General features: G+C 40.3%; 1 protein-coding gene across 1 annotated transcript in view; it reads right to left on the bottom strand.

Annotated features, from left to right (window-relative positions):
* NEIL3 (nei like DNA glycosylase 3) overlaps positions 1-26952 on the bottom strand; it is a gene marked incomplete at both ends in the record, with an annotated part of 48014 nt that overhangs the window by 12259 nt on the left and 8803 nt on the right. The window contains 5 exons of the mRNA XM_080928473.1: positions 2580-2746; positions 4258-4332; positions 8098-8311; positions 8795-8929; positions 20843-20967. Of these exons, the coding sequence (XP_080784599.1) occupies positions 2580-2746; positions 4258-4332; positions 8098-8311; positions 8795-8929; positions 20843-20967 (716 nt within the window). The remainder of the gene's footprint in view (positions 1-2579; positions 2747-4257; positions 4333-8097; positions 8312-8794; positions 8930-20842; positions 20968-26952) is intronic.

The following is a 26952-nucleotide window of genomic DNA, read 5'->3' as shown; positions in this document are numbered from 1 at the left end:
ACTTCAGCATTTCCTCAGCCTGACAGGACAAAGCTCTACCCTTCATCCTCACATGTCTTACATCGGGGCCCATCAACAAATGCTCAGCTGGCTGCTCTCCAGCATTTCCTGCTTCTGACTGGAAGCACTAAGCCCGGCTGCCTGCTGAGGCACAGCAGCAGTGCTGGTTCTCTGGCTTAGCTACACAGCTTCCAGCTCTCAAGGCTCCGGTTTCCATAGTTTTTCTATTGTCTACAATCTGCCTCAGTGTTTATTTGGATGTAGGATCCCTTTAGCCTGTATTTCATAGATGGCAACTGAGATCAATGGCGCTCCCCAAAGAAGCTTATTGCACTGGTGTATCAATACTAGGTTTTCTTTAAGCCTCAGTACTTACTAAGTGTTTCTTTAAGTCTTCCAAATGCCCTCAAGTCCAGCACTTCAGTTATCCCTGCATGGGAAGACCATAGGAAGAACTGCCTTCTAAGCAGCATAAGGTCTTGTTAACCTGCAAGCACTTTCTACTCTAGATGTTTAAAAGAAATTAGATGCTTTCTCCCTGTGATGAATCCCTATTTCATACACACTAGGCTTAGAAAGATGATCTGGTCCTTCCTGGACAGCTCTGCCCCATCTCTATAGCTCTCTTGTCATTCAATATAGCCCTTTACAACACCGCTACCACCTGCTTGACCATGAATGCGCCTACTTCACAGCCTGGCAGATACATTAAAGAAGTTATTTTCCAAAGCTGTATAAGACTATGAAAGAGTCGGCTTCACCTGATACAGTGGAATCATCACGTGCAGGGTATGCTCACTATCAACTAACGGCCAACAATAAATGATATGGGCACTTAAAATGGGATGTGACCACCAAGTACTTAAAACTGTGGAAGGATTTATGACAGGGGAGGGGAGTTGGGAGATTTTAGTGTGTAGAGGACCATTTGGACCAGTGTTTGGGGTTTCTGAGGCTTTTAATCACAATCTCTCTCTCTCTCTCTCCCTCCCTCCCTCCCTCCCTCTTTCTTTCTCTTTCTCTCTCTCCCTCTCCCTCCCTCTTCCCCTCACTCTCTCTTCCTTCCTCTCCCCTCCCTATTCCTCTCCCTCCCTCCCTCTCCCCCTCCCTCACCCTCTCCCTCTCTACAGTGCTCTCTTTCTTTGCAGGGTTCTATAGCACCTGGGGATTGAAAATTGGACCAAAGCCTTGCTAGGTAAGTGTGCTACCACTAAGCTCTAACCCCAACCCTTGAAATAACTGTAAATTAAAACAAAAAAAAATTTTAGTTATTGTAAAAAGTGCTCAGATATTTAGCAGGAATAAAGAATTTATTTATTCACAGAAATGTTAAAAAAAACAGGAATGGGGCAGGTAGTATTGGTTTTAAAACTTTAAAAATCATATCTGCATTTCTCTTGCATTGTGTGAATGGTTCTCTAACATCTTAAACTGAAAGGCAGCATATAAAACAGGATTAGGGTGTTAGAGGAGAGGGATTAAAACCCCAGGACACTTCTAGTATATCATGGCTCACAGGTAAGTCTGCATCTCTCTCAGAAACCCCATAAGTCTTTAAAACCTCATTGTTAAACTCCTTGAAATTGACAAATATTTTGTTTCTATGGTTAAATATCATTTACTTGACTACCTGGAAGAAAATGGAAAGCTTTAATCTCAAATGCTGGAAAAAACATTATAGATGCTAGAAAACACAGAACATTAATCATATATCCAATAGGCAAATACATGGAAGGTCTTCAGTGTGCTAGATCCTGCGTTAGGTGCATAGAGACAAATAAATCTATGACTGTGGTAAGAAAAATAGTCTTGTTAGGAAAAATAAGACCAGACATTCATAAAACAAAAGTAGTTGATTGTCTAATATTTCCTATTGTGTGAGAGTGAAATAGGCAGACAGGAGGGGGATATAAAATAGTTTAGAGTTGGATAAGAGTTACACAGAAATAGAGCATCGGGAGAAAAAGCAAATGGATATGGATGTGTTCGTGAAAAACTCAAGTCATGCCTCTACAGTTCTCCACAGATACAATGGCCTGCCCTCCTCCTCTGGTCCTGCGCGGCTCAGCATGGCCTTCTTCCCTCCTCCTCCCAATTGCATAATTTTGTTTCCTCCTATTCAACAACAATAGGTCAGGGAAGCTCTAGTCTCCACTAGCCTCTTCACCTATTCTCAGTGAGCTGAGCATTTTAGACTTCACTTAAAATTACCATGCTGGTAACTCTTTCTTGACAAGTAGCTCGTGAGATGTCTTTCCTGAAGAGTCTACTATGACATCACCCAATAATCTCCATCACTCTACCCCGACTTTCTCAAAGTCAGCACGTCTAATGTTTGGTTTTCAGCTTTTTGCAGTATTCTACAAACCAGGTCTGTGAGAATACCTATTAGCTTCAAAAACTAGTGATTCTGCATCTAGTCCTGATGCTCGACTCTGGATCGGACTCATTCGCTCACTCATCGGCACCGGGTCTTACAGGTAATCTCCATTTCAGTGTTCTGTGCTACGTGCTACAGAAGCCTGGTAGTCCTTCAGACGCATGCGCTGGGTATTAGCCGCTAAGAGTCTCAATCTTACCATAGTTGAACATGTTGAGGGTTTCCTTTCTGACAGTGAGGACAGAAATATGTCATCCTGCTGTTCTCCCCTAAGCGACACACAGTAATTTTGCAATGGCACTGACCACAGTTAGGGCGCTTATAAACCTTATAGTGCTTAGAAATGGCAGATCCTGTTTTACCGCACTAAAAGAGAAAATAAATAAAATTAGGATGCTCTGCTCAAGACTGTTGTTATAGGAGACAAAGGTATATTCAAGAAACCAAGTCATCTCTGAAAATGTCAAAAATGTGTACACAGTTCCACATAATATAGTAAAAGTTATTGACAAAAATTCAACAATGTCTATCAAATAAGGTTCGTATGGAATAACTGAGTCATTATGTTTTAACTTATTAGTATTCCAAACTGTTCCCTGCTGTATCCTCTTATCTAAATGATATATACAAGTTCTATATTTTAAAATGTCTTTTATGCTTTTAAGGCTTTTCTTAATTAAACATAATTACATGGTTGTAAGAAAAGGGCTAGATTAGCTTCAAATCTGATTGCTTTTAGAACAAGGAAGCTGCTCACTCAGTTTCAACGGCCAAAAAAGTTATTTTTAGGGGATAAAATTTAACGAGAGCATTTTCTTTGTTGGTCTGATAAAGGGATTTTTCTTTTAAAAACTCTAACTTTTTTTTTTTTTTAACTCTAAAGACTTGCTAGAAAGGAAAATAAAAACTCAAATACATCTTAACAAAGAAATGTTCAGTTTGGTATATGCTTCATTTTAAAAGACATTTTTATTTTTCTGCTATCATTCTGCTCTATACACATGTTTTTAAAGCACCTACAAAGAGACTATTCTTGGTTTGCAGTGTGAAAACTTAAAAGCTCAGAAATATGACTGTATATGGGCTGAAATTACCCCCAATCATATATATTAATGTAAGCAAGGTAGTGAAATGCCCATTTTGATGTGGGCCGAATGCACTGTTTTCTAGTCAGTTTTCTCCGGAAGAACAAATGGCACAGGTCATTATAAAGAGGTCATTACTACTGAAGGAAAAGAGGACCATTAAAACTTTAGGTCAATGAAGGAAACACTTTCATTTCTGAGCAGAGTAAAGACACAGAAATATATGAATACAGAAAACAGATTGTGGTGGGAAAACAAGACTAGCTGCCACCCATTGTTAAAAAGATGAAGCACTTTTGCTGAGGTCTGTAGGAACAGCATACTGTTCGCTAACCAACACGGTAATGACAACCGTGTCATCCTCAGAACAGCTTTTGTTGTACATATAGAAACAAAACTTCTCGTTACAGCTTTAAAAACCCTAAATATTATGGAAATAACCTAAAGTTCCCATAACATTGGTAATGGCAAAATATACATGAACCCATCCATTTAGCCCTAGGTTTTAAGTCTGTCTAAATGCTTTGTTTCGTATGTCCAAACACAACAAGAATCGTAGCAAAATAGCAACACAACTGTTGTTCAGCTTGGAGTCACTACAATGAAATATGTTCAGTGTGAGGCAAGCTGTGACTCACTTAGAACCTCAAATTTTAAGACACTAATTGAGCCTGTTCTTCAGACTTCAGTCTTGCTCTGTTAATCTCTGCGCTCTGACCACTAGAGGGCTACACACAGCTTCAGCACCCAGGGAAAGGCACAAGAGGAAACCGCTGGCACTGTAGGGCTTACTCTGTAGAAGAGAATGCTGAAATCCCGGGTCATCTTCACAAGGTGACGGGCCTGGCTGTCTGAGAGTTGACAAACCTTAGTGGGAAAACACAGTTTCATAATTTATTCACGACTATAAGCTCCCGTACTAGGTACTAGTTCTCTCAGAGGATTAACAGGAGAGTTAAAATTGGGCACATTCTCTTGCTTTACCCTTGAAGTCGGGACCGAAACCAGGGCCTCATGCATGCCAAGCAAGCCATTGCCCATGTCCTTGGGTCAGTTCTGGAAAATCTTCTCCACAGAACTCCAAGTGATAGGAAGAGGCTCATTTTTGTTAAGATTCTGTTTCCGTATTGCTGCACTGAACTAGGTTGTTCAAACTGTTAAATAGAAGAGCCTAATCCTGAAATTGTCAGTAACTGATTTCTTTTACCGTTTAACCACTAGTGATTTGGATTTTATCAATACCATCCAGAAACTATATACAAAAAACAAAGAGGTGTATGTGGACTTATGTAAAAATAATTTACTTAATGTATTATATTTAGTAGAAATAGTTGGCATCACTAAAATTTAGTGAATTTTGGATAAATTAACAAACAAATCTGGATAAAAGCCCCCAATGTGCACTTCTTCCCTAGAAACAAAGGTACAGATGCTGCCATTCCAGTTTCTCCTGGCTTAGGACCTTCCTCGGTCGGTCACTACTCTCTAACATCCCTCTCTCTACCAACTCTCTCCTAGAAAAACAAGAGCAAGTCTCTGCAGTGGGAAAACTAAAAACCAAACAAAGGACACTCCTGGTCCTAGAATCCCATACCACAAGTCTAATGATTTTTTCTTCATGTCCATCTAAGCTAATTGAACAAGGACTGTAAATTTGACTTGGCTCTCCTGCCCATTCATTCACTCTTGAGTCCCCGATACCTGAATTCCATCCTTATCACTCACTGAAACCTTTCGATATCCCGACTGTGGATAACTGTGAGTGGTGCATGTGCGCACGTGTGTGGCGAAAGCATTTAATAAGCCTCATAGAAAAGGCTAATGGCAAGCCTAATCCATTCATTCTCACATTCCACAATGGCCTCTCTAAAGCTAGACACTGTTAGACATTAAGAAACATCACTGCGGTAAACAATCGCCTTCATCACAGGTACACTGTAGCTGTAGAAGACATTAAAAAAAAAAAAAAAAAACAGTAAGTATGAGTAAAACATATTTGAAAGTAAAAGCAACACCAGTTATGGTGAAAATAAAACCCAAGTAAACTAATGACAATTGAGAGCAGAAAGGGGGGCACTGCAGTTCTTTTCTTTTCTTTTTAATTATTTTATTGGATATTCTCTATATTTATATTTCAAATGTTACCACTTCCCCCAGTCCTACTCCCATCCCCCTCCTCCTCCACTTGTCTCCATGAAGGTGCTCCCTCTCCCAATCACCCTCTCCACCTCAGTGCCTTGGCATTCCCCTACACTGGGAAAATGCTCCCTTTCTGGACCAAAGGCCTCTTCTCAATTGATTCCAGACACTGCTGTCCTCTGTTATATATTAAACTGGAGCCATGGGTCTCTCCATGTATGCTCATTGGTAGCTGTTTTAGTCCATGGGACTTGGGGAGGGTTTGGTTGGTTGATAATGTTGTTCTTCCCATGAGGTTGCCAACTTTTTCATTTCTCGTGCCTTCATTGGGGTCCCTGTGTTCAGTTCAATAAAGCTGAGCAAGCATTCTCAGCTGTATTGGTATGTCTCTCACGGAGCCTCTGAGGAGGCGTCCATATCTGGTTCCTGCCAGTAAGCACTTCTTGGCATCAGCCATAGTGCTTGGGTTTGGTGGCTGTATATGGGGTGGATCCCAGTGAGGCAGCCTCTGAGTGATCTTTTCTACAATCCCTGCTCCTCTATTTGGCCTTGTATCTCCTCCCTTGAGTGATTTCTTTTACTTTCTAAGAAGTACTAAGGCATCCGCAGTCAAGAAGACAAATGGCAGCCAACAGATTGGGAAAGGATCTTTACCAATTCTACATCTGATAGAGGGCTAATATCCAAAATACACAAGGAACTCAAGCAGGCTACAGAGGATTAAATAATCCTATAAAAAATGGAGTACAGAGCTAAACAAAAAATTCTCAACTGAGGAATACCAAATGGCCAAGAAGCACCTAAAGAAATGCTCAACATCCCTAGTCATCAGGGAAATGCAAATCAAAACAACCTTGAGATTCCACCTCACACTAGTCAAAATGGCTAAGATCAAAAACTCACATGACAACAGATGCTGGCGAGGATGAGGAGAAAGAGGAACACTCCTCCATTGTTGGTTGGGTTGTAAGCTGGAACAACCACTCTGGAAATCAGTCTGGCAGTTACTCAGAAAATTGGACATAGTACTACCTGAAGACCCAGTTATTCCACTTCTGGACATATAGCCCAGAGAAGCTCCAACATCTAACAAGAACACATGTTCCACCATGTTCATAGCAGCCTTATTTACAATAGCCAGAAGCTAGAAAGAACCCAGATGTCCTTCAACAGAGGAATGAATAAGAAATTGTGTTACATTTGCACAATGAAGTACTGCTGAGCTATTAGAAACAATGACTTCATGAAATTCGTAGGCAAATGGATGGAACTAGAGACTATCAATCATCCTGAGTGAGGGAACCCAGTCACAAAAGAACACTCATGATATGCTCTCACTGATAAGCAGAACTAGCTCCAGAAAGCTCTGAATACCCAAAAAAAATTCACAGACCATATGAAACTTATAAAGAAGGAAAGACAGAATGTGGACACTGCAGTTCTAACAGGGAGTCCAGTGCAGCCACACTCAGAAGCTGACACTTGGTGCCAAGACTTGAAGATACCTGGAGCCTGTAAAGGAGTGCTTCTCAACCCTCCCAATCCTGTGACCCTTTACTATGAGTCCTCATGTTCTGGTGACTCCCCATCTAGAGATTTATTGTCATTTATAGTTCATAACTGTAATTTTGCTAAGTTACGAATCATAATGTAAATATCGGTGTTTAACGATGATATTTGGGTGACCCTGTGAAAGGGTCATTTGACACAGAGGTTGAGAACAAGCACTGTAGAGACTGTGCTGCTCCAGCACAGATTTCTCTTTCACTCTGGATTTTTGTGGTACTTAAAAACAAGAAGTTAGAAGACCAGAGAGTGGATGCTTCAGTATTTCCCAGGAGGAAATACAAAGTATGGAGCAAAGACAAAGGAAAGGCCATCCAGAGACTGTTCCACCTGGGAATCCATCTCATATACAGTCACCAACCCAGACAATATTGTGGATGCCAAGAAGTGCTTGCTTGCTGACAGGTGCCTGATATAACTGTCTCTTGAGGCTGTTCCAGAGCCTGAGAAATACCGAGTAGGATGCTTGCAGCCAACCGTTAGGCTGAGAAGGAGATCCCCAATGGAGGAGTTAGAAAAAGGTCTGAAAGAGCTAAAGGAGTTTTCAACCCCACAGGAAGAACAAAGTTATCAACCAATCAGACATTCCCCCCCAAAGCTCCCAGAGACTAAACCACCAACCAAAGAATACACATGGAGGAACCCATGGCTCCGGCAACATATGCAGCAGAGGACAGCATTATCAGGCATCATTGAGAGGAGAGGTCCTTGGCTCTGTGAAGACTCAATACCCCAGTGTAGGGGAGTGTCAGCATGGGGAGATGGGAGAGAGTAGGTGGGTAGGGGAACACTCTCATAGAGGCAGGGACAGGAAAATGGGATAGGGGGGATTCCAGAGGCAAAACCAGGAAGGGAGATAACATATGAAATGTAAGTAAAGAAAATATCCAATTAAAAAAGAGAGAGAGAGAAACAAACTATTTATACCTTAACGGCCGGATGGAGTCCACTGTCGAAGAGAGCTTCGTTTTTGATGATGTTCCCCACACCAGGTAACACCCTCTGATCCAGTAACACATCACACAGCATCCGATCTCTCTGCTTTATAACTTCATTTTCTGCTCTTGAAAAACTGAACTTTGGCAAACATACATCCAGTTCTTCCATCATTCTGACTCTCTGGCGGCTTTCCACTGAATTTCTATAGGAAGAAGTCCGCCAATCATAAGTCTGCTTTATAGTTTTGGAGCCATTAAATGGGCTTTGATCTAAATGCAAATGCTTAGCTATGCCATAGAATATAAGCTATTTGGATGAACAATGACAATCCCAGTAACAGTGACATTTTATTGATTATACAGATTTTATTAAGCAACATGTATGATGTCATAACAAAACTACAGAGCCAAGGTCTACTTTTTTGCAGCTAAAGTACTTAGTGCCCTTATCTGAATCTTGCTCTGTTAATATTCATTCTCTTTGCTACAATCATTTTTTGCATCTGTTCGTTCTTCTATCAACTAACCAGAAACAAACAAACAAACAAAAAAAAAAAGTTCAATACGTTCAATACCAGTTGAAGAGCAAGACACCAAAAACAAAAACAACTCCACTCCTTGACCTAGTGTCTCACTTTTACTTTTTTATCAAAGTGTCAAACTTTACTTTTTTTTTTTTTTTTTACCTGAGTTCTACTGAAGAGTCAAAGAAACAGATCAAGTCATTGGTGAGCTGCACTTCTAAAGCAGGAGAAACTCCATGTCTATTTTCACGCTCACGTGGGTTAATCAAGATAGAACCGTTCATTCCGAAATGAATCCTGAAACAGAGCCAGCCCACTTTTGAGTAACAGAAAAATCATATCATGTATCATCATTTTATGTGCATCTTAAAAATCACAAACAAACCAATGTTACTCAGGATAGTTATTCTTAAAGAGGAAAAAAAAAAAGAAACTAAAAGTACTTTGTAGAGAAACTGTAAATTCCCTACACTTAGCTGTTGTATTTGAAGTGGAATAAAATATCTTGGTTCACAGAACAGTTTAGCATCCTTCCATATTTATTGTCCAAAGAATAAGCCTAAAAATTGGTTATGGTTTGTTTCTATATTCTAGAAAGTCACTAACATTCAGATTCCTTATTTTAGCCATAGTGAACTAGAAAATTTATTTACCTATTGTAACCTAAGATCTACAGGTTAATACATGCATCTTTTGCCTACTGTTTGAGCTAAACATTGAGACATTTTCACACACACACGTACGCATGCACACACTCAAGCATATACACACACACAATACACACATATATGCACAGATATGCATACACACGCATGCATGCATTACACATTAGATGAATAAAAGCACACACATGTACACACACACAGACACATGCACACACACACATGCATAAAAGCACATACACATATACACACTCATACACACACTCACACACATAAAAGAGAGAGATTTTCGAGGCAGATGGAAAGAGGATGAGTAAACAAAGCTTCTACAATTCTTTTCACTTTCAGTTACTTGTATACATTTTGGAAAGAAAGTATTTATAAATATTTACAGTTAACATCAAAGCCACAATAGAGTGATGAAAAATTCATAACCTTTCAGATTTTGTAGAATTGATTAGCCTGTCCAGGTAAAAATAAGTGATTTTGTAAGACCTCTGATGAAGATCAAAAATTATTCTCAAAATGAAATACTGTGTTCTTCTTTTCAAATCTGTTTCCTAGTGGCTTTGCTGAGTTAATAAATACGGTTCTCTTGGCAGCAAATGTTACTGCTATGTGCTTCTTCCTTGCAAAGCACCGTGTCACAGTCCTGGACAAGGTTAACAAGTCTAGCTTTTAAATGTGGGTTTTAAACTCTGTAAGCCCCACTGTCAATCATAAATGAATCCTCCATGCCCTATAGTTCTTGACGGGAAAAATGTGTGCCTGTAAGTACTTCATAATTTAGCTTCTGGAGGTTCAGCCCCAGTGAAAGGTGCACAACTGTCATGCCCAGAAGCCATCCTATCTAAGATCTTTGCAGCTGCATGGCTCATAAAGCGGATTCTAAATCACTTTCTATAATGAAACCACATCCACATCAAAAACCTCAAAGGTCAGGACCCAAGTAAAATGCAGAAGTTGCCCCAGTAAGAACTACAAAGATAGTGCACCTTTGTCTTGGAAATACATTCAACTTAGGGGCAAAGTGCATATAAAACAAGTACTTTATCTTGTATTGATTTATATTTATAATACTAAATAGCTAATTATCACTGAGCTACAATTAACAAATAAATGCCATGTGCATTATTACTTTTTCGAGTAAGGATATATCGGCTTCATGAAACTCTCTGAGGCACAGCAGCATCCGGGCCATTCTAACAATTGGCCCTGATGTTTTATGCTCTACATATCAGCCCATTAGCCCATATTACCTTCAGAAAATAGATTTCAAGAGAAAGCCACCACACACACATACACACACACACACACACACACACACACACACACACACACACACACAAATAATAATAATAAGTAAGAAGAAAAGAGCTATTTTTTTAAAGGAAAAATGTAAATACCAAGTGCGGGGTGGTGCGACAGTTTGTAATCCCTGCAGTCCTGAGAGTGCACTTAAGTACCCATGGAGGAAGGAGGAGGGATGCCCAGGACACTGCAAAGTCGGCCTTACAAAAGGCTGCCTGCTTCACAAATACTTCTCTAACAGGAAGCAGAAGTATTGACAGGTGTGGCTGACAGGAAGAGGGATCAGGAGACCTCTGCCCAGGCAGTGCACTTAGCTCTGACTTACAAAGTGCAAAAGCCTGAGACAGGACAGGAAAGCCTCCTCTTGCCACCAGGTGCTGACTAAAGTACACGTGCTGTTGAGAGTGAGGCCAAAACAAAGTTACCTCCGCCCCCCAACCCCCAGATGAACCAGGGAGGCAAAGACTGGCATAGAATCCTGCAAAGATTCAAAGAGAACCTGTTCTTTCAGGAAGAAGAGTAACAGGAACACGAAAACACCTACAGAAGCCTTGGAGAGACTGTGACCCTGAAACACTGCAACCCTGTGGTCCACACAAAGGCCTGTTCAGGAGAAATTAGAACCTTGCCTCTGTAGTTTCATCAGAAGTCACCTTAACAAGCCTAAGTCTCCTTTGATGATTCCTCTGTGAGCAGCCCAAGTCTCCTCCCTCCTGTGATAGAGGGGGGGGAGCATGAAGATCCCTCCTGTGATGTGGATTTGCAGGGTTGAAGGAAATCTGACAATGGAGCAGAAAAAGGAGAAACTACCCACCATCCCCCATGCAGCGGCGGAAAGAGATGGCATTCTCTCTTTTTTAATGTTCAAAATTAATATTGTTTAAAATGTTTGCAGAATAGTCGGCAAGTTTCTGAGACATTTTAAAACCCAGAATACAAAACTAGAATAAAGAATGATAGGGCCAGGTGTGGTAGCACATGCTTTTAATTCTAGCTCCCCGGAGGCAGAGATCTCTGTGAGTTCGAAGCCAACCTGGTCTACAGAGTGAGTTCCAGACTAGCTCAGGCAAAGTTGTAAGGCGGTCGCAAGAAAACAAAACAAAACAAAATAGAACGAAACAGAAACAGAAACGGCTAGACCAAAGAATAAAACAACTCACCAACCTTCAAAAGAACAGGAAGAAGGGTGCACAAGTCACCCCACGGACAGGCACAGCTAGGAAGCAAGTCTTAACAGATGTGGAAGGAAGCTACCAGACCTTTGCAAGCCCACTGCCCCCAACCCCAACCTCAGCACTGCTGCCAGAGAGGGCGCTGTGATGGGCCAAGCGGAAACAGCATCTCCGGAAGTGACTTGATCCTTCACTGAATCCCGATGAGCACGAAAAAAAGCCAACTGCTCAGTATACAGTGGTAATTTTTATATTTAGTTATGGAGTTGAACCCCAAACCACAGCATATTCTGGGAAAGAAAGTCTACCCTTTATCTTTTTTTTTTTCTTTCTTTTAAAGACAAGACCTCACTGAATTGTTCAGGTTGTCCAGGGACTTTTGATTTTCCCTGGCTCGGCCTGTTGAGTGTCTGTATAGCCAGTTAGGCCCAGTTAGGACAATTTTTCTTTTCCTAAATCACTTACAATAAACCAGTTGAGGCGGTGCAATCAAACCACGGTGAGGAAGGAGTGGAAGCAGAAAGATCGGACATTTAAGGCCATCCTATTCAATAAAACAAGCTTAAAGCCAGCCGTGACTTTAATATGTACTCTCTCAAAGAACCAACAAACCACCCGTAGAGACCCTGTTAATTAAATGTGTGTTCTTATGTATTTATAAGTGATCCAAATGTAACTTAGATTTGAAAAAAGTGAAAAGAGTGCTTGCCTACCAGGTGGGAAGTCCGAAGCCCAACTCTCTATGGTGTAAGTTTCCTCAGGGATTGAAATATTGCATCCCGCAGGGAAGTGCCTCACGGTAAACAACTCAAACTAGATTCAGGATGTCCCTGAAACCAACCAGATTCACTAGGCTCCTCCCTGCCGGAGCAAACAAAAGCTGGGAGCTCCTCTTGGAGAAGCAAAGGCTGGCTGCAAAGACTCCGAGACCCAAAGAACCGTCTGGAAGAAGTTGAAACCAGTGCAGCTGCCTGGAAGAGGTTTAGACCAGCTGAGGTACTTGGAAAGATGCTGTCTGCAGTCTGTGCAGTGTGCTCCAGGTTTCTAGCTTTGGTGAGCCGTCGTCCATGCTGGGGTGGACATTGGTGATCCAAGTGCCTCTGAGTCATTTCTGCTCCCATGAGAAAACCCCAATGCAGCTCGATGGTTCACCAGGTCGGACTTCGGTAATATCTATACTTGGCTCTGGCCTGAACGTCTTATATGTGGTGAGTAGACATGTGCACTTTGTCTCCCTAGGAATGTTTTGTCCCACAATACCCTCAGTATCACACAGACACACAAATATAAAAGCACAATGCCGTCCAGGAAGACACACAGCCAAGCAAAACGGTAGTTCGCTGAAAAGTGGGACTTCTGCATCCGTCTAGAAAGGGTCGTTTTACTTTACAAACATCCTAATCCTTTGATGTGTTTGGACCATTTGCCACTTTTTGTTGTATAAATAACAGAAAATTGTGAGCGAAAGTCCTGAGTCCCTAACTGGGCTCTCCCTCTGCTCTGCTAGAAAAACTTCTCTTTAGTCCATGAAACCCAGTATCAAGTAAAACCCCTATAACGAGATAAGATATACATTATCTCTTCCTTAGAGGCTCTCAGGGCCTCCCTCGAACTCTACAGTATTACTCAGGTTTGCAGCTTGCCTGTGGGACAGACAGACAAGACTCTGCTCTTCCTTGCTCTACAGACTTGAACAAGTAGCTTAGCCTCTCTGAATCCACATCAGTAAGACTAGACAATGCTGTGTTGCCCGGTACTAGAGATACACAGCAAATGAGGGACCGGATGAAAACTAAAACATCTAGTTTGAATGAAGACCCGTTCAACACACAAGAGGAGGTGATAAAGAAGGCGGTGAGGCTTGCCCCTGTCACACCCAGGTTATTGGAAAGGGAGAACCAGAAAGGCCCCATGTACACCAGGGGACAGGCCATGGTTACTTGCAGCCCTCTCACAGACCTCACGGTCGAACACAGATCACTTTTTAGCATCAGCCTCTGACACCTGCCTGCCTGAACTTCTTAGTCTCCTCTTGTATGTGTGTGTGTGGGGGGGGGATTCTTACTGTGGTGCCAGCACAATGCCGACTTGCAACAGGCTTCTTTACTAGTAGTAGTTGGTGATTGGAATTGGGTGGACTGAGTTTTGGCAGCTACCTAGTGGATCTGCAGTAACACACCCCACACCAAGTACGGGAGAACTGTCTTCATGAACTCAATTGCCACAGCTATTAACTTTAATCATTAACTGTGGCCCCCGAGGCCTCTTATCTGTTTACTTCGGTTCAGGAGCTACTCTTCCTTTACCACTGGCCCATGACCTCTGTCCTCTCCTTCCATACCTCTCCTGGCTATTTCCCACAAAGCAGTTTTGGTTTTCTTCTTTGTTTGTTTCTGTAATCTTGCAAGCATTTACGCTTTTTGTGGTTCACGGGTCAAACGTGAAAGGCTGACCTCAACTGAAGGGTCATACATAAATCTCTTTTTAATGCATGACAGTGGATGTAGACCTCAGATAGCAGCTTGACTTTTTCAGTGTTCTCTCTCTTTGGCTGGTTCTTGTTGGAAGCCTGAAGTCGTTAAAACAATGAGAAGCAACCACAGTGACCAAACCCAACAAACCACTACTTACAGACTTACTCAGTTCCATACTCTACGGACTCAACAGACAAGCCGTTACCATTTCTAAATTTAAATATTTAAGTAAGGCTATTCCAGAAATGACATGTAAGATTATATATATATATATATATATATATATATATATATATATATATATATATATATGTTAGATACACAAAAAAGAGATTATCAACTGAAATAGGCAATGGAAAACTAATTTTAATTAAAATATGATACTTAGAGTGCTAACCATAGCAATTTTATATCGTGTGATCACTCATTGATATTAATGATTAATATATTAAGACACCTAGTACTAAGACTCATGAACAGATGAAACATTTTTAACAAATTTAACTAAAAAGTATGAGAGACAAGCTCTTCAAGGAACAGTAAATACACTAGTAAATGAACTTAAACTTAGAATGACAGAAATGAAACAAAGGGAGAGAAATTGATTCAGACAGATTTTAAGGGACAAAAATGTATCTGTTGTTGTTTTCCACATCTACTGTTCTTTGTTTCTGCAGAGGCAAATATTACCGGCTGCTCCGTGTGTGAGACAGACAGACTTCTCCTTACATTGGAGTCTGCAGTGCTGGATTCTCATGGCTTTCTTTATTTGTTTCCTTTATTGCCCTCTTCAATTTCAATGCATACTTTGGTGAGTTTAGAATTCTCACTTGAGAGGTTTATTGTTCTGGCAATTTAAAGGCTTCCCCGCTGTCTTCTGTCTTGCAGAGTTTCTGATGAAAAGCCCAATGTACTTTTCAACTTTGTTTCTACATACATCTCTTTCAATCTAGTTGTTTGCAGGATCTGCCTTCATCTGTGCTTCTTAGCACAAAGACTAGGTATGGATGAGGGATAGTTGTTTTTAGTTGAGGTTCTTTGAACTTCTACTATATTGGGTTTGCTAAGGAAACTTCTCAGCCATTTAACGCTATAAAAATGTCTGGTTTTTCTTTGGGTTACAGGTACACGTACTTGCTTTAGACCATCTGACTTATCCTAAATCTTCATTCATTCTGTACAAGTCTTCTCCGACTTTGCTAATTTTTGTGTTGTTGTGATCAGAAACCCTAACAAAACGATCTAAGAAAGAAGAGGGGTTTGCCTTAAATCAAACTTCAAGAGGGTATACATATCTCTTCCTATCGCAGCAGGATGTACATCCCTATCGGTGCAGTAAACATCCCGTTCAAGCCCCTATTGTGTCTGCTATAAGGAAGAAGAAAGACACTTTTGCTCTGTCCAACTACATTCCCTCTTTAACCATCTCAGTACACAAGTTGCTCTTCTTTGGGCTGAATTTTCATACTTCAATTAACTTCGTGGAGACAGGCACTTCCTTTCCAGGCAGGCCAGAGGCTAATCTAATCTAGATAGCATTCCCAGCTGTGCCCAGAGGCTTCTCTTCTAGGTGACTCCAAATGCTGTACATTTATAGTCTATATTAATCATCCTACTGACTATTATATTTTTTATGTTATCTGTTTTGCCTTTCCTTTCTTCCAAGGCCTCCAAACACAGTGAGTGAGTTGATACAAATATATATTAAAAAAATCACATAGGATGGAAAAATTAACAATTCACCAGAAGACAGTATTTATCCTAACACCAGAATTAAACAGAAGAATATGTAAATGTAAAACTTTAGGCCAACATCTCTCATAAAAACAAGCAAAAGCATTCTCAATAAAAGAAATCTAGCAATATCCAGGGAGGATAAACTATCACAATGAAGTAGGGGGTTGACAAGATTATGGCAAGAACCAGTCTGTATAATTCACCATATTTGTGAACTGCAAAAAAACCAGAAAGAACATCAGCCCGAAATGTGCCTTAAAACGCTCTTTGCTATTCTCACCTCAAGGGGGCAACCAAAGACCTGAACATACGGGTCTTTGGAGGGCCACAGAGAAAACAAAGCAATGTATTATCATCTAGAACAAATTCTATTAGTTAGAACAGACCTGTTTTGGAATTCGTGCTGACTCTGCTATTCTTTGGAATGCTGGGTATACAAGGGCAAAGGCAGGTGAGCCAAACTCCCTCTTCTCCCGGCAGTAGCTGAGGAAAGGAAGGGAGCTTCCGGTGCAGCCAACAGCCTTTGAGTGTTACCGCAGCAGGATGCTGAACAGAGGACAAGGAATTCTGCGGAGACCCCACAAGGGGCAAACGTGTTTCTTGTCCATCAGGTCCCCAATGGACGTGCACAGAACTGTAGAGCCGACATGTTCAACCCTTCCCGTTAGCTTCCTCATTAGCAGCTTGCGATATCTTTTTTGTTTCGTTTTGTTTTGTTTTTAGCTCCCAAGCCACCCCGCTTTGTTTGATCCTGTCTGGCGACAACCTATCCCCGCCGCACTAGTGTGGCTATGTTGTAGATGCTACACCATACAAACAAGAACAGTAGTTAGTACCTGAGGCAGAAAAAAATAAAATAAAAATAAGGCAAACAGCAAAGAGAGTCAGGGCGCGTTATCTCCCAGATTCCCGGGTACTCCACTCTAAATAGAAAATGTGTTTGGGAAAGGAGGAAGCAAAAATGCCGCACTTCACAGATGCTGTAACTGTTTACCTAGATTGCCTATCTCAAATCAGAACACTCTATAAATACCAAAACATGCAAATAGGAAAGCCAGAGTAATTGAGGTCAGCAAAGGTGCAGGATACAAGGCCAAGGCACACTCCAACATTTTACTAGAGATAAACTGAGAATTCAAATTTTAAAAAACAACCTTTACAATAATACAAATCATTGACTGTTCTGGACACCTTCATTGTTAACCTGACACAGCCTAGAGTCATCTAGCCCAGTTGAGGACTTGGATGGGTAAGGTTGGTTTGTGAGCATGTCTCCGGGGTGTGGTCTTGATGACTGATTTATGTAAGAGGTCCCAGCCCTCTTAGGCTATATGAGAAAGCTAGGTAGGTATGAGCCAGGCAGCAGTGTTTCTTCACGGGTTTTTGTTTCAGTTCCTGTTAGAATTACTGCTCAACTTCCCTCAATTATTATTGACCTGGAACTGTAAACTAAAACAAGCCTTCTCTTACCTAAGGCGCTTTGGTCATAGTGTTTGTCAGAGCAACAGATCTCAGCTAAAGCATTAACTTACCTAGAAATATAAAATATGCCTGCCGCTGAAAACTAAGAAAACAGATATAGGAAATATAAAAAGATACAAGTTCTGTGTTAATAGGGCAGGGCACAACATTGTTAACCTAATACCAATCACCAAATGATATAAAAATTCAGTGTAAGCTCTATTAAACCCTGAAGTATCCTTAATCAGAATTTTGTAGAAGTCAAAAAGCTGAGCCTAAAATTTGGGAAACCATAAGAACTAAGACAACAAATATAATCTTGAAGTTTCCTAAAATATACATATATAAACAATACAGAAAGCTACCATATTAATGGAGGAGACATCATATGCTACCAAATAAACCTCCCCAGTACCTACTCCCCAGTAACTACATCCTTTCAGTCACTGGGGAACCTTGTCTCATAGATCCGTCCCCCAAATATTACAGGCCATCACCAAATGTGACAATAAGACCCTGTTACTGAAGATACCACATACTTAGGGCACAGAATATGAAATACAGCTGGTACTCAAATGGAAGCTTCATCCTGCCTAGCTAGAGTTCATAGTACTGGAAGCTGTTAGTCACATAACGGGAGGAGAAAAGTAATTATGAATCCCACTCAGGTATGATCCCTGGGAACTGCAGCCTGTAAGATACGCCCACCAGAACAAGAGTGCTGGAATGTTATGGGAGCAACCGAACAGTTTATTCTTCTTTTTTGAATTTTTATTTAAGACCTACTCCATGAGACAGAGCCCATCTCTGACATTGTTAATGAAGCAAAAACCCTGAGACTAAATAGGGAATGGGCCCCAGAGGAAACCTACTACTACTATTTTTGTTCAATGCACATAGCTATAAAATGCCTCTTGATGACATACTGCTGTACCTATCGATGAATGTACCACTCAACCCTGGTCAGGTTTCTTCTTTTTAACATGGTCACTAACAGAGGCCCACAACTAGACCCAAACAGAGAGTAAGCTATGCTAGAGTGCTCAGCCCTATAAGGGAAGTCTTCATCACATCCTTTACCTTAAGTCTTGGGGAATCTACATGGACGTGGAGGGCAGAAACCTTGTCAGACCCAGAGGTGGTAGATGACGTCAGGGATGCAGTGTGTTCTACACACTAGAGGACAGATGCACATGTGAATTTTCAGAGGCTGTAATTTGATGCAGAGGAGAAAGTCCTACCCTTAGCCAAGAAGCTATTCTATTCCCAGTCCATAGCTTCTGGGGGATATCATCCATGGAGTATGACTGGACATATCAACCAGATTTCAGGGCAGGCCACATGCTTAGTAATTGTGCAACACAAATTAAATTCCATTTTTGGTTTGTTTGTTTAAAATGAAATTTGCTAGGTAGACAGGTTGGGAGAATCTAGAAGGAGCTAGAGGAAGGAAAAGAATTCAATCAAAATATTCTATAAGAAATTCTCAAAGAATAAATAAAATACATAAAATGAATGAGGCAGGATGAGTCATCTACCACATTTGAACTTACTTTAAAACTATTTTAAGATACTGTATTATTGATGAAAATGAGTACCTGAATCCATTAAAGAATACGGTGAGCTCAGAAATATACATATGAGACCAACTTTTCTCCCAATAACATGGCAAAGAACTATATTAGAGAAAAGATAACCACCATACCAAGTGTCAGGACAACTGGATATAAAAGACATAATTATAAAAAATGAACAGACAAGACACAAAAATAGGTTAGAAGAGCACTTTTTAAATTTAAAGTTATATGGGATTGAGTTTGTAATACAAAAATTTAGATTCTAACAGCTGTCTGCCAGTGACCTTGAATTGTTACACAAAAGAATCATTAGGGCTGCAGGAAATTCAAAGTAAGCAAACCAGGAATTTTTTTCCTATCCGTATATTGAGATAGGTACTCTCTAGGGATTCCACTGGTTCACGTAGCTTGAAGATGTGATTGCCCTTGTTTAGAACTTCATGGAACACTTACTGACAGCCCTCCACTGAGAAATGACTCCCTCCTTATCACTGTGGTGGGGAAACGTTTGATAAAAAGCCTCCCTCTCATCCTACCAAAATAAATCTCCACTTAACATCAAGAATCAATAACATATCAATGTTTTCAACTATCATCCATGGAGTCTATTGTGTATGATTCTCTGGTGCTAAGTGTTTTCAACCACATCAATCTACCAAGGTAATAATGCGCCCAGCAATACATCATTACAGCATGAACCAGTGGACATATGCTGATGTTATCAATTCCAGACGAAGGAAAACCATGAAGTGACAATGTGGCCCAAGGACAGAAGCTGCTGACAAGTAAAAGAACACGTAGACGGAGAAGCAATTACAGAAACCTGAAGTACTCCAAATATGCGGGCGATGAGATGCAATAAATAACAACCAGAGAGCCTCGTCACCTCTGTGAGGGTCTCACCTTCCCTCGGTTAGAACAGAAGTGCAGGGTCCGGGAACAGCTCTTTTCTGTTCAAGTGATAACTGGTCAATATCATAAAGAAACACCAAACAAGAGTCCAGGAAGCAAACTCATATTCATGGTTTGCAAAATCTGAAGCTAACTCTAAAACCACACAGTGATTTGACCGACATAGGAAACCACAGACCTATTTTATTTACCTGAAAAGGTTGTTAAATAGGTAGTCATAAATCTAATGTTATCAAGGTAATCAAAGTCATATATATATATATATATATATATATATATATGTATGTATATATATATATATTTATATATATATAGTATAAACACACACACACACACACACAGAGAGAGAGAGAGAGAGAGAGAGAGAGAGAGAGAATGAGAGAGAGAGAGAACAAGCTTGTCCTTCTGACAATACATTATCCACATATTCCCATAAGAACCCTGAGACAATGGATGACTTTAGTTCATGAATTCTTTAAGTTCCCAAAATCCATGCAGAACTTCAAAGAAAGAAGACAGAAAAAAAAAAAAAAAAAAAAAAAAAAAAAACTAAAGACTGTCACAAATGCAAAATAACCTATGTTACTGAAAGTAATTATCATTTGCTGAAAAATCAAAACAGAGATGTGGCTCTGCTGGACCGGAGAAGCCCTGCAGACCTACTACTGCTGCTTTTGTAGGAGAAATAAATGGGCAGGCCTACAAGAAACGAGTGCACGCATCACAATGCATTCTTCGTGCTCTTTTCCATAACAGGACCCATAACAGCCTTTAATGCTGGAGCACTCTTAAATCTGGAACACTTTCTACATGATCAGATGTGAAAGCTGGAAAACTGCTAGCAAGCCCTTCCATCCACCTTTATACATGGAGCAGCATGGGGCACTGGACAGGTTTATCTTACCGCAGAGCTCTTGGGCCAAAGTACATAAACAGCTCCTTCCCTAAGGTTTCCACGCCACTGTAAACATATCCATTAAACAGTCTCAAGAATTTCCAGCCAGAGTCCTTAGCATTCATTGGAGCAGCCTAGTAGAAAATAAGATACATATTTAACACACATACATGCAAATTCTAAACACAATTACAATGCAATTCTTAAATCCAGTGCTATTAGCCCATGACTAGGTTCATTCCTAAAAGAAGAATGACCTCTAACAAGTCAAATAATACAATCATCTACTTACATATATTTTCTCCAACTACTATGCAGTCACTGGAAAGGAGAATGGCCATTTTTTTTAATTGAAAAAGAAGTCACTGTAAATAATTGAGATGCCCTTTTCCAAGACCATATTATGCCTGCGGTCAGACATGAAATTACAGGAAAGTCATGAGGATTGTTGTAAAACTAAGAGCTAGACTATAAAGCCCTCTACTTCGGGAACTATCTGTAATCGAGTTCTTCGAAAGGGTATTCAGACTGGACTGATGAAAGTGATGGGTAAGATATGAAAACAGAGATTTCAACTGCACTCATGAAGTTTTGGCAAGTAAAAAATAGTTAAGTCAAAACCCACAATGAGAGAGAGAGAGAGAGATGGCAAAGCCAGCTTGTGGCACAAGGGCATTTAGGGAAGCTAATGAGCAAGAGCTCCTCTTCCAATGGTTTGTGGAAGATGACAATTAAAGTTTGGCATCCAGACATGGGAGTCTAATTCAAGATCTGTCCCATAACGTTAATATTATGAACATAATGTTAACACAAAGAAAAGAAAATTCACTTTCTCATCAGCCTTCCCAAACCAAACAATATAGTTAGAATTGCAATTCATGTAATCACAAATATCATGTGAAACATAAATCCAAAATACAGGGTCTTTTGTGGGGGCAGGTTAGGAATGGGATTTGGTTTTAGATATTGATAATGTTTGTTTTTTTAACTTGGCAGAAATGTATAGTGTTCCTTATATCATCTTTTATTGTTTACAGATGTCTCATGGGCAATTTAATGAACTCAAAATATAATAAAAATATCAGACACACACACACACACACACACACACAATAAAATAAGGAAGGATAGAGAGATAGCTGAGTGGTTAGGAATACTTGTTGCTGTAATAGAGGACTGAGATTGACTCTCAGCACCTAAAACGAACTCATAACTAACCAATTCTCAAGGATCTTTTGATTTTTTTTCTGGTCTCCGTGTGCATATGGCGCACATGAGGTGCACATGCATAATACAGGTAAGACACTCATACATAGAAAATAAAAATAAATCCACTTTCACAAAAGATAAAACAGGCACAGATGATAACCACACATTTTAAAAACTTTTTTTTCTATTATTTTTAGTGTGTATATGGCAGTGAGGTGGGGTGGGGGTGGGGTGGTAGTCAAAGCCAAAGAGATTATTGATCCTTTGGAGCTAGAATTACACACATTTAGGAAGCACCCAATGTGGATACTGAAATCTTACTCAGGTCCCTGGAAGAGCAGCAAGTGTTCTGCATTAGGGGCTTCTTTCTAAGCCCCCATCTATAGATTTTAAATTTTAAAATTTTATTTATGTCCATCTATGAGCTTAGATACATGTGGATTCAGTGTTGCATACACACCCACTGAGGTCAGAGGAAAGCTTCTGGTACCCTTCCCCCTCATTCTGTCTTCTTTTTCTTTCAGTCGGGAGTCTTTCTCTGCACCAGAAGCTTGTTTTAATCAGCTAGGATCAAATCCAGCAAACATCAAAGATTGTCCTGTTTCTGTCTGGATTACAGGCACTAGAAGGGTTGCTCAACAAGGTGGCTGCTGAGATCTGAGCTCCAGTTCTCATTATATCACACCAAATGCTCTAAACAGCTCCAGTTCTACTTCTGAACCATAACTATACACACACAAGCACACATTACATGTTAGTACACATTAACTCTTAATCTTGGATAATCACACATTCACCTACAATTGTTTTTTCTTTCTTCTCAAAAGGCTAATGGTGGCTCAGAAGATTTTGAATATCAGGGGAAAAAACATCTCTTGCCTTCAATTTCATGTGAAATAATATTGTCCCACAATATTCAAACTTTTGGCTTATAAATATGTATTATTCCAAGTGCTTAGTTGTAATGTGTCTAGTCTTTATGTTATTAAGTTCATCTTTGGTTATTTTTAGGAAATAAACCATAGTGTTTATGTCTGAAAAATAGCAAGCAGACATGTAAGAAGACTGAGAATAGCCATTATCCAGTATTTGAGGCTGCAGTAGACATGGCTCATATCAGAATTTCCCACTGCCTAAAGTCCAAGAAACTTTAAAAGGATTTGAAGACTTTACCTTTTTTTTTTTTTTTTTGGTCTTTTTTCCCCCTTGTTTTTTGAAATAAGGTGTCACTATGTCGCCTTGGCTATCTGGAATTTACTGTGAAGATCAGGCTGGTCTCGATCTCACAAAATCACAAAATCCTGTGTCATTCTTCCAAGTGCTGGTTATTAAAGGTGTGTGCAAACATACGGATTTCAGTCCTCTCGTTTGTGGTAAGTACTGAGGAATTAGGTTCAGGCTCAGAATGATGGATGAGCACATACAAATGTTATTAAAAGCAAAAGCATTCGAGTTCTGCATAAAGCACAGGAAAAACCTTGGCGATTATAGCATCAGGAATTACTGGTCCAGTTGTCACCATGTCCTTAGAACTTCTGCTGCTAAATTCTTGTCTGTTTCAGAAATGCCAAGGACCAGCCAAGGCTTGGAGAGGCGTTCTGAGAGAAGGGGTATTTGAGAGCACGGGGTTGGTAGGTAGGGAGGGAAGGAAGACTTGAAGTCAAATTGTGGGTCCACTGTGGCAGACTGTGTTCTGCTGAGATGGCTTTCCAGACTACTCTCTGTAGATAGCTCTTGGCTCTGTAGTCTTCTAGAAACAGCTTTTGAGATTGTGTGTGTGTGTGTGTGTGTGTGTGTGTGTGTGTGTGTGTGTGTTCTGCTTTGCTCTAGACAGCTTTTTCCTTACTATTCTAAAAAGTTCTCTGGTTGAGACAGTTCACTTTCTGCTAAAGATAGCTCTTTTTGGTTGAGACAGTTCTCTCTCTTAGTAAAAACTCTAAGAACTCTCTGCATAGGTCATGGGTTTTCTGACCAATGTCAGAATCAGAAATCCTGTTAGAAAAATTCTAAAAGTAATTCTTTGGTTTTCTGATTAATTCAGAATGACAAAACAAAACACAACCTAAAAGAACTGTGTTCATTCTGGAGAGCTGCTTGAAAACATTCTAAAAGACCTGTTTTAGCTCTCCAAGTAATTATTAGGATTTCTGACCTCAAAAATCATGTTAGAAAAAAAAATTCTTGAAGAGAACTGTTGCTCTCCGGAGATCTTCAGATAGGTCAGCTCCACTAGAGAAAATTTTTAAAAACAAATTGCTATCACTTTCTGCTAGTTCATCTCATACAGACCAAGAGCCCAGTTTTTAAATTTACATATCAATTCAGTTATTTATTCCAGGTTCCCTTTTGATTATCCTATGAATCAGCATCCTGTGACCTCAGTCCCTCGATTCTTAGACAGCAAGCACAATTTTTTTTTTAACATTGCAAGAGAATTCAGAGATCTGCCCGCCTCTGTTAAGCACAGACAATAAGCTAGCTGTGTGGGACCCTGCCCTGGAATGACCATTTGACCATGTCTGGACCTATATTCGTTCTATTCCAGGCCAACCTGGAACTCAGGAATCTGCCAGCACTTAAATCTTCCTGCTTTTGTATCTTTCTGACATGTGGCTCATAGTGTGGCTGCCTCTGTTCTTTTAGGTCTGTGAAACTCCTTATACAATTCATATTGTATTCTTATATTTTTGCATAATTGAGAAATGATGCATTTTCGAACCTGTGTTTTTAGAGTTCTTTCCCACAGCCTTAAGGGCTGGAAGGAAAGTCCCAGCATTTACCATTTTGCTGAGACACAGACATATCCTGGACTCCTGGACAGTGCTGTCTCTGTTTTATGGAGTCATTAACATGGCAGACACGCCTCAGAGGAATTACATTATTATACAAACAAGCCTTATGGCAGCCATCGATATTCGTGGAGGCCCATGCTCTGTTGGCCCTGTCCCAGTCATATTACTCCCCACCAAGGCCACGCCAGTCTCTGCACATACATAAACTCAAGGGTTTATGAATAACTGATTATCAAGTAGTAGCAAGGTGGGCTAAAGTACTCAGTGAAAGGAAAGTATTCATTTCCATCAGCTTTGTTTTTATAAATGACTATGTGACTGTCCTAAATGGGTAAACAAAAAGTGTCTTGCTTTTTCTGTCTCCTGAAGTCTCTAAGCCACTTACATACATGTCAAGCCAAGTATAGACTATAGGAGCAGATTTCAAGGTATATTCCTAAAACAACCAATTAGTAGGTACAAAGTTTTTTAAGCTAGTCAGGACAGTTTTAAGATGATGAAATACAGAGCAGATATAGATCTATTATAAGTAACTTTTATATAAGTAGAGACTAGGCCATATTTTCATGATGCTGGATTAAAAGTCTTACTTTCATTTTAATTTTTCACTTAAAACTTAATGGCTCAGAACCTCATTGTCCACCATTATTCCAATGTCAACTACCTCTTACCCAGCCTTATAATTTCTTTATTAGTCTCTCGTTTTAACGAGATACCTGCTGAAATATTCTATTAGAGCTTCCAGCAGAGTGTTAGTGATGAATCATACCAATACACACACAAACACTCACACACATACACACACACACAAATGCATATATGCACACACATGCTCACATTCACGTCTGGAGGTTCCCCTCCCATACTTGATTCAAAGAAAATAGCTACTTGTACTTTGAGCTCACCTGGCCCAATGTTTTTAAGTTACATATCAAACTTACCATCTACCCCACTATCTGACTAATTACAAAAACTTTCCATTAGCCACCATGTTGCTGCTTTTTGCCTTAGGGTCCTACAGCACCCTGCCCAACTGCCCCTCCCTACATGGGAGCTCACACGATTAGATGCTTCCCACTACCCACCCGCTCTTTGCCCAGATTTTTTTCCTTCTTTCCTTCACCCAGTTCTGACTTCACCAAGGTTCATAATAGTTTCTGGCAAAGGCTCAAATTCTGTCACAAAACCAAATAAAATAGTCAGTGAGTCCTAATTGTCTCCTGTGAAGTCTCCTCAAATTGCTAAACTAACGGCTTTGACAAGAACTTACATCATTTACATAAAGACTGTAGAAGCCAAGAGCTATGACAGTTCATGTTATTCTCTTTACTCTGTCTACAACTGACATCCTCTGACAACCAAAGTGGTACATGACATCTAGAGAGACAAGTCTTTCTACTAAAAATGGCCGATTCGTGGCTGTTTACATGGATTAGTTCATTTCAGAAAAGCTTATTGACTTCCGTGCATATTTCAGGCTGTATTCTAGAAGCCGGGCACATATCTGTTAAGTAAAAGAAATTAGATTACTCCTCACTGTAGAGTTTAAACTCTAGGAGAGGAAAAGGTGAGGGAAGGTGTGGAGGAAGAAGGTGGGGGGCAGGGGTGCAGCAGGTTGCAGTTTTAAAGGGGAATACCATAATCTCACTGGGGAATTGGCATTCAACCATATTGCAAACTAGTTAAGGGACCCATCACTTTGGAAAGTGCAGTAACAAAGCAGTGCCTTTCTTGTGTCACAGGCCAGAGTGGCCTCTGCAGAGAGGACCAGTGGGATGAGATAAGTGAGATTTCACATATAAAAAGAATCAGATTGTGTGGCCTATAGGACCAATTTAAGAAGTGGCTTTTTCTCCATAATGGAGTCGAAGAATAATATGACCTACATTAGTATTTGAAATGCACTCGGTGGCTGCGAGACAGAATGTTGTCTGAAGGACTTCAAAGTAAAAGCCTGAATATTCCTTATGAGACCATTGCAAAGATCCAGCTGAGAAACACGAGGACCTGGACCAGTAAGATGCAGTGGGACCGGAAACGGACAACTCTTTAAACATATTCTGAAAGACAACCTAGTATTTGCAGACAAACTGAACGAGGACCAGGAGAGTCAGAGCT

The sequence above is a fragment of the Micromys minutus genome (assembly GCF_963924665.1).
Source record: "Micromys minutus genome assembly, chromosome: 14".
Classification (NCBI taxonomy): Eukaryota; Metazoa; Chordata; class Mammalia; order Rodentia; family Muridae; genus Micromys; species Micromys minutus.
Note: the sequence above shows the minus strand (reverse complement) of the source record. Positions and strands in the feature narration are given on the sequence as shown.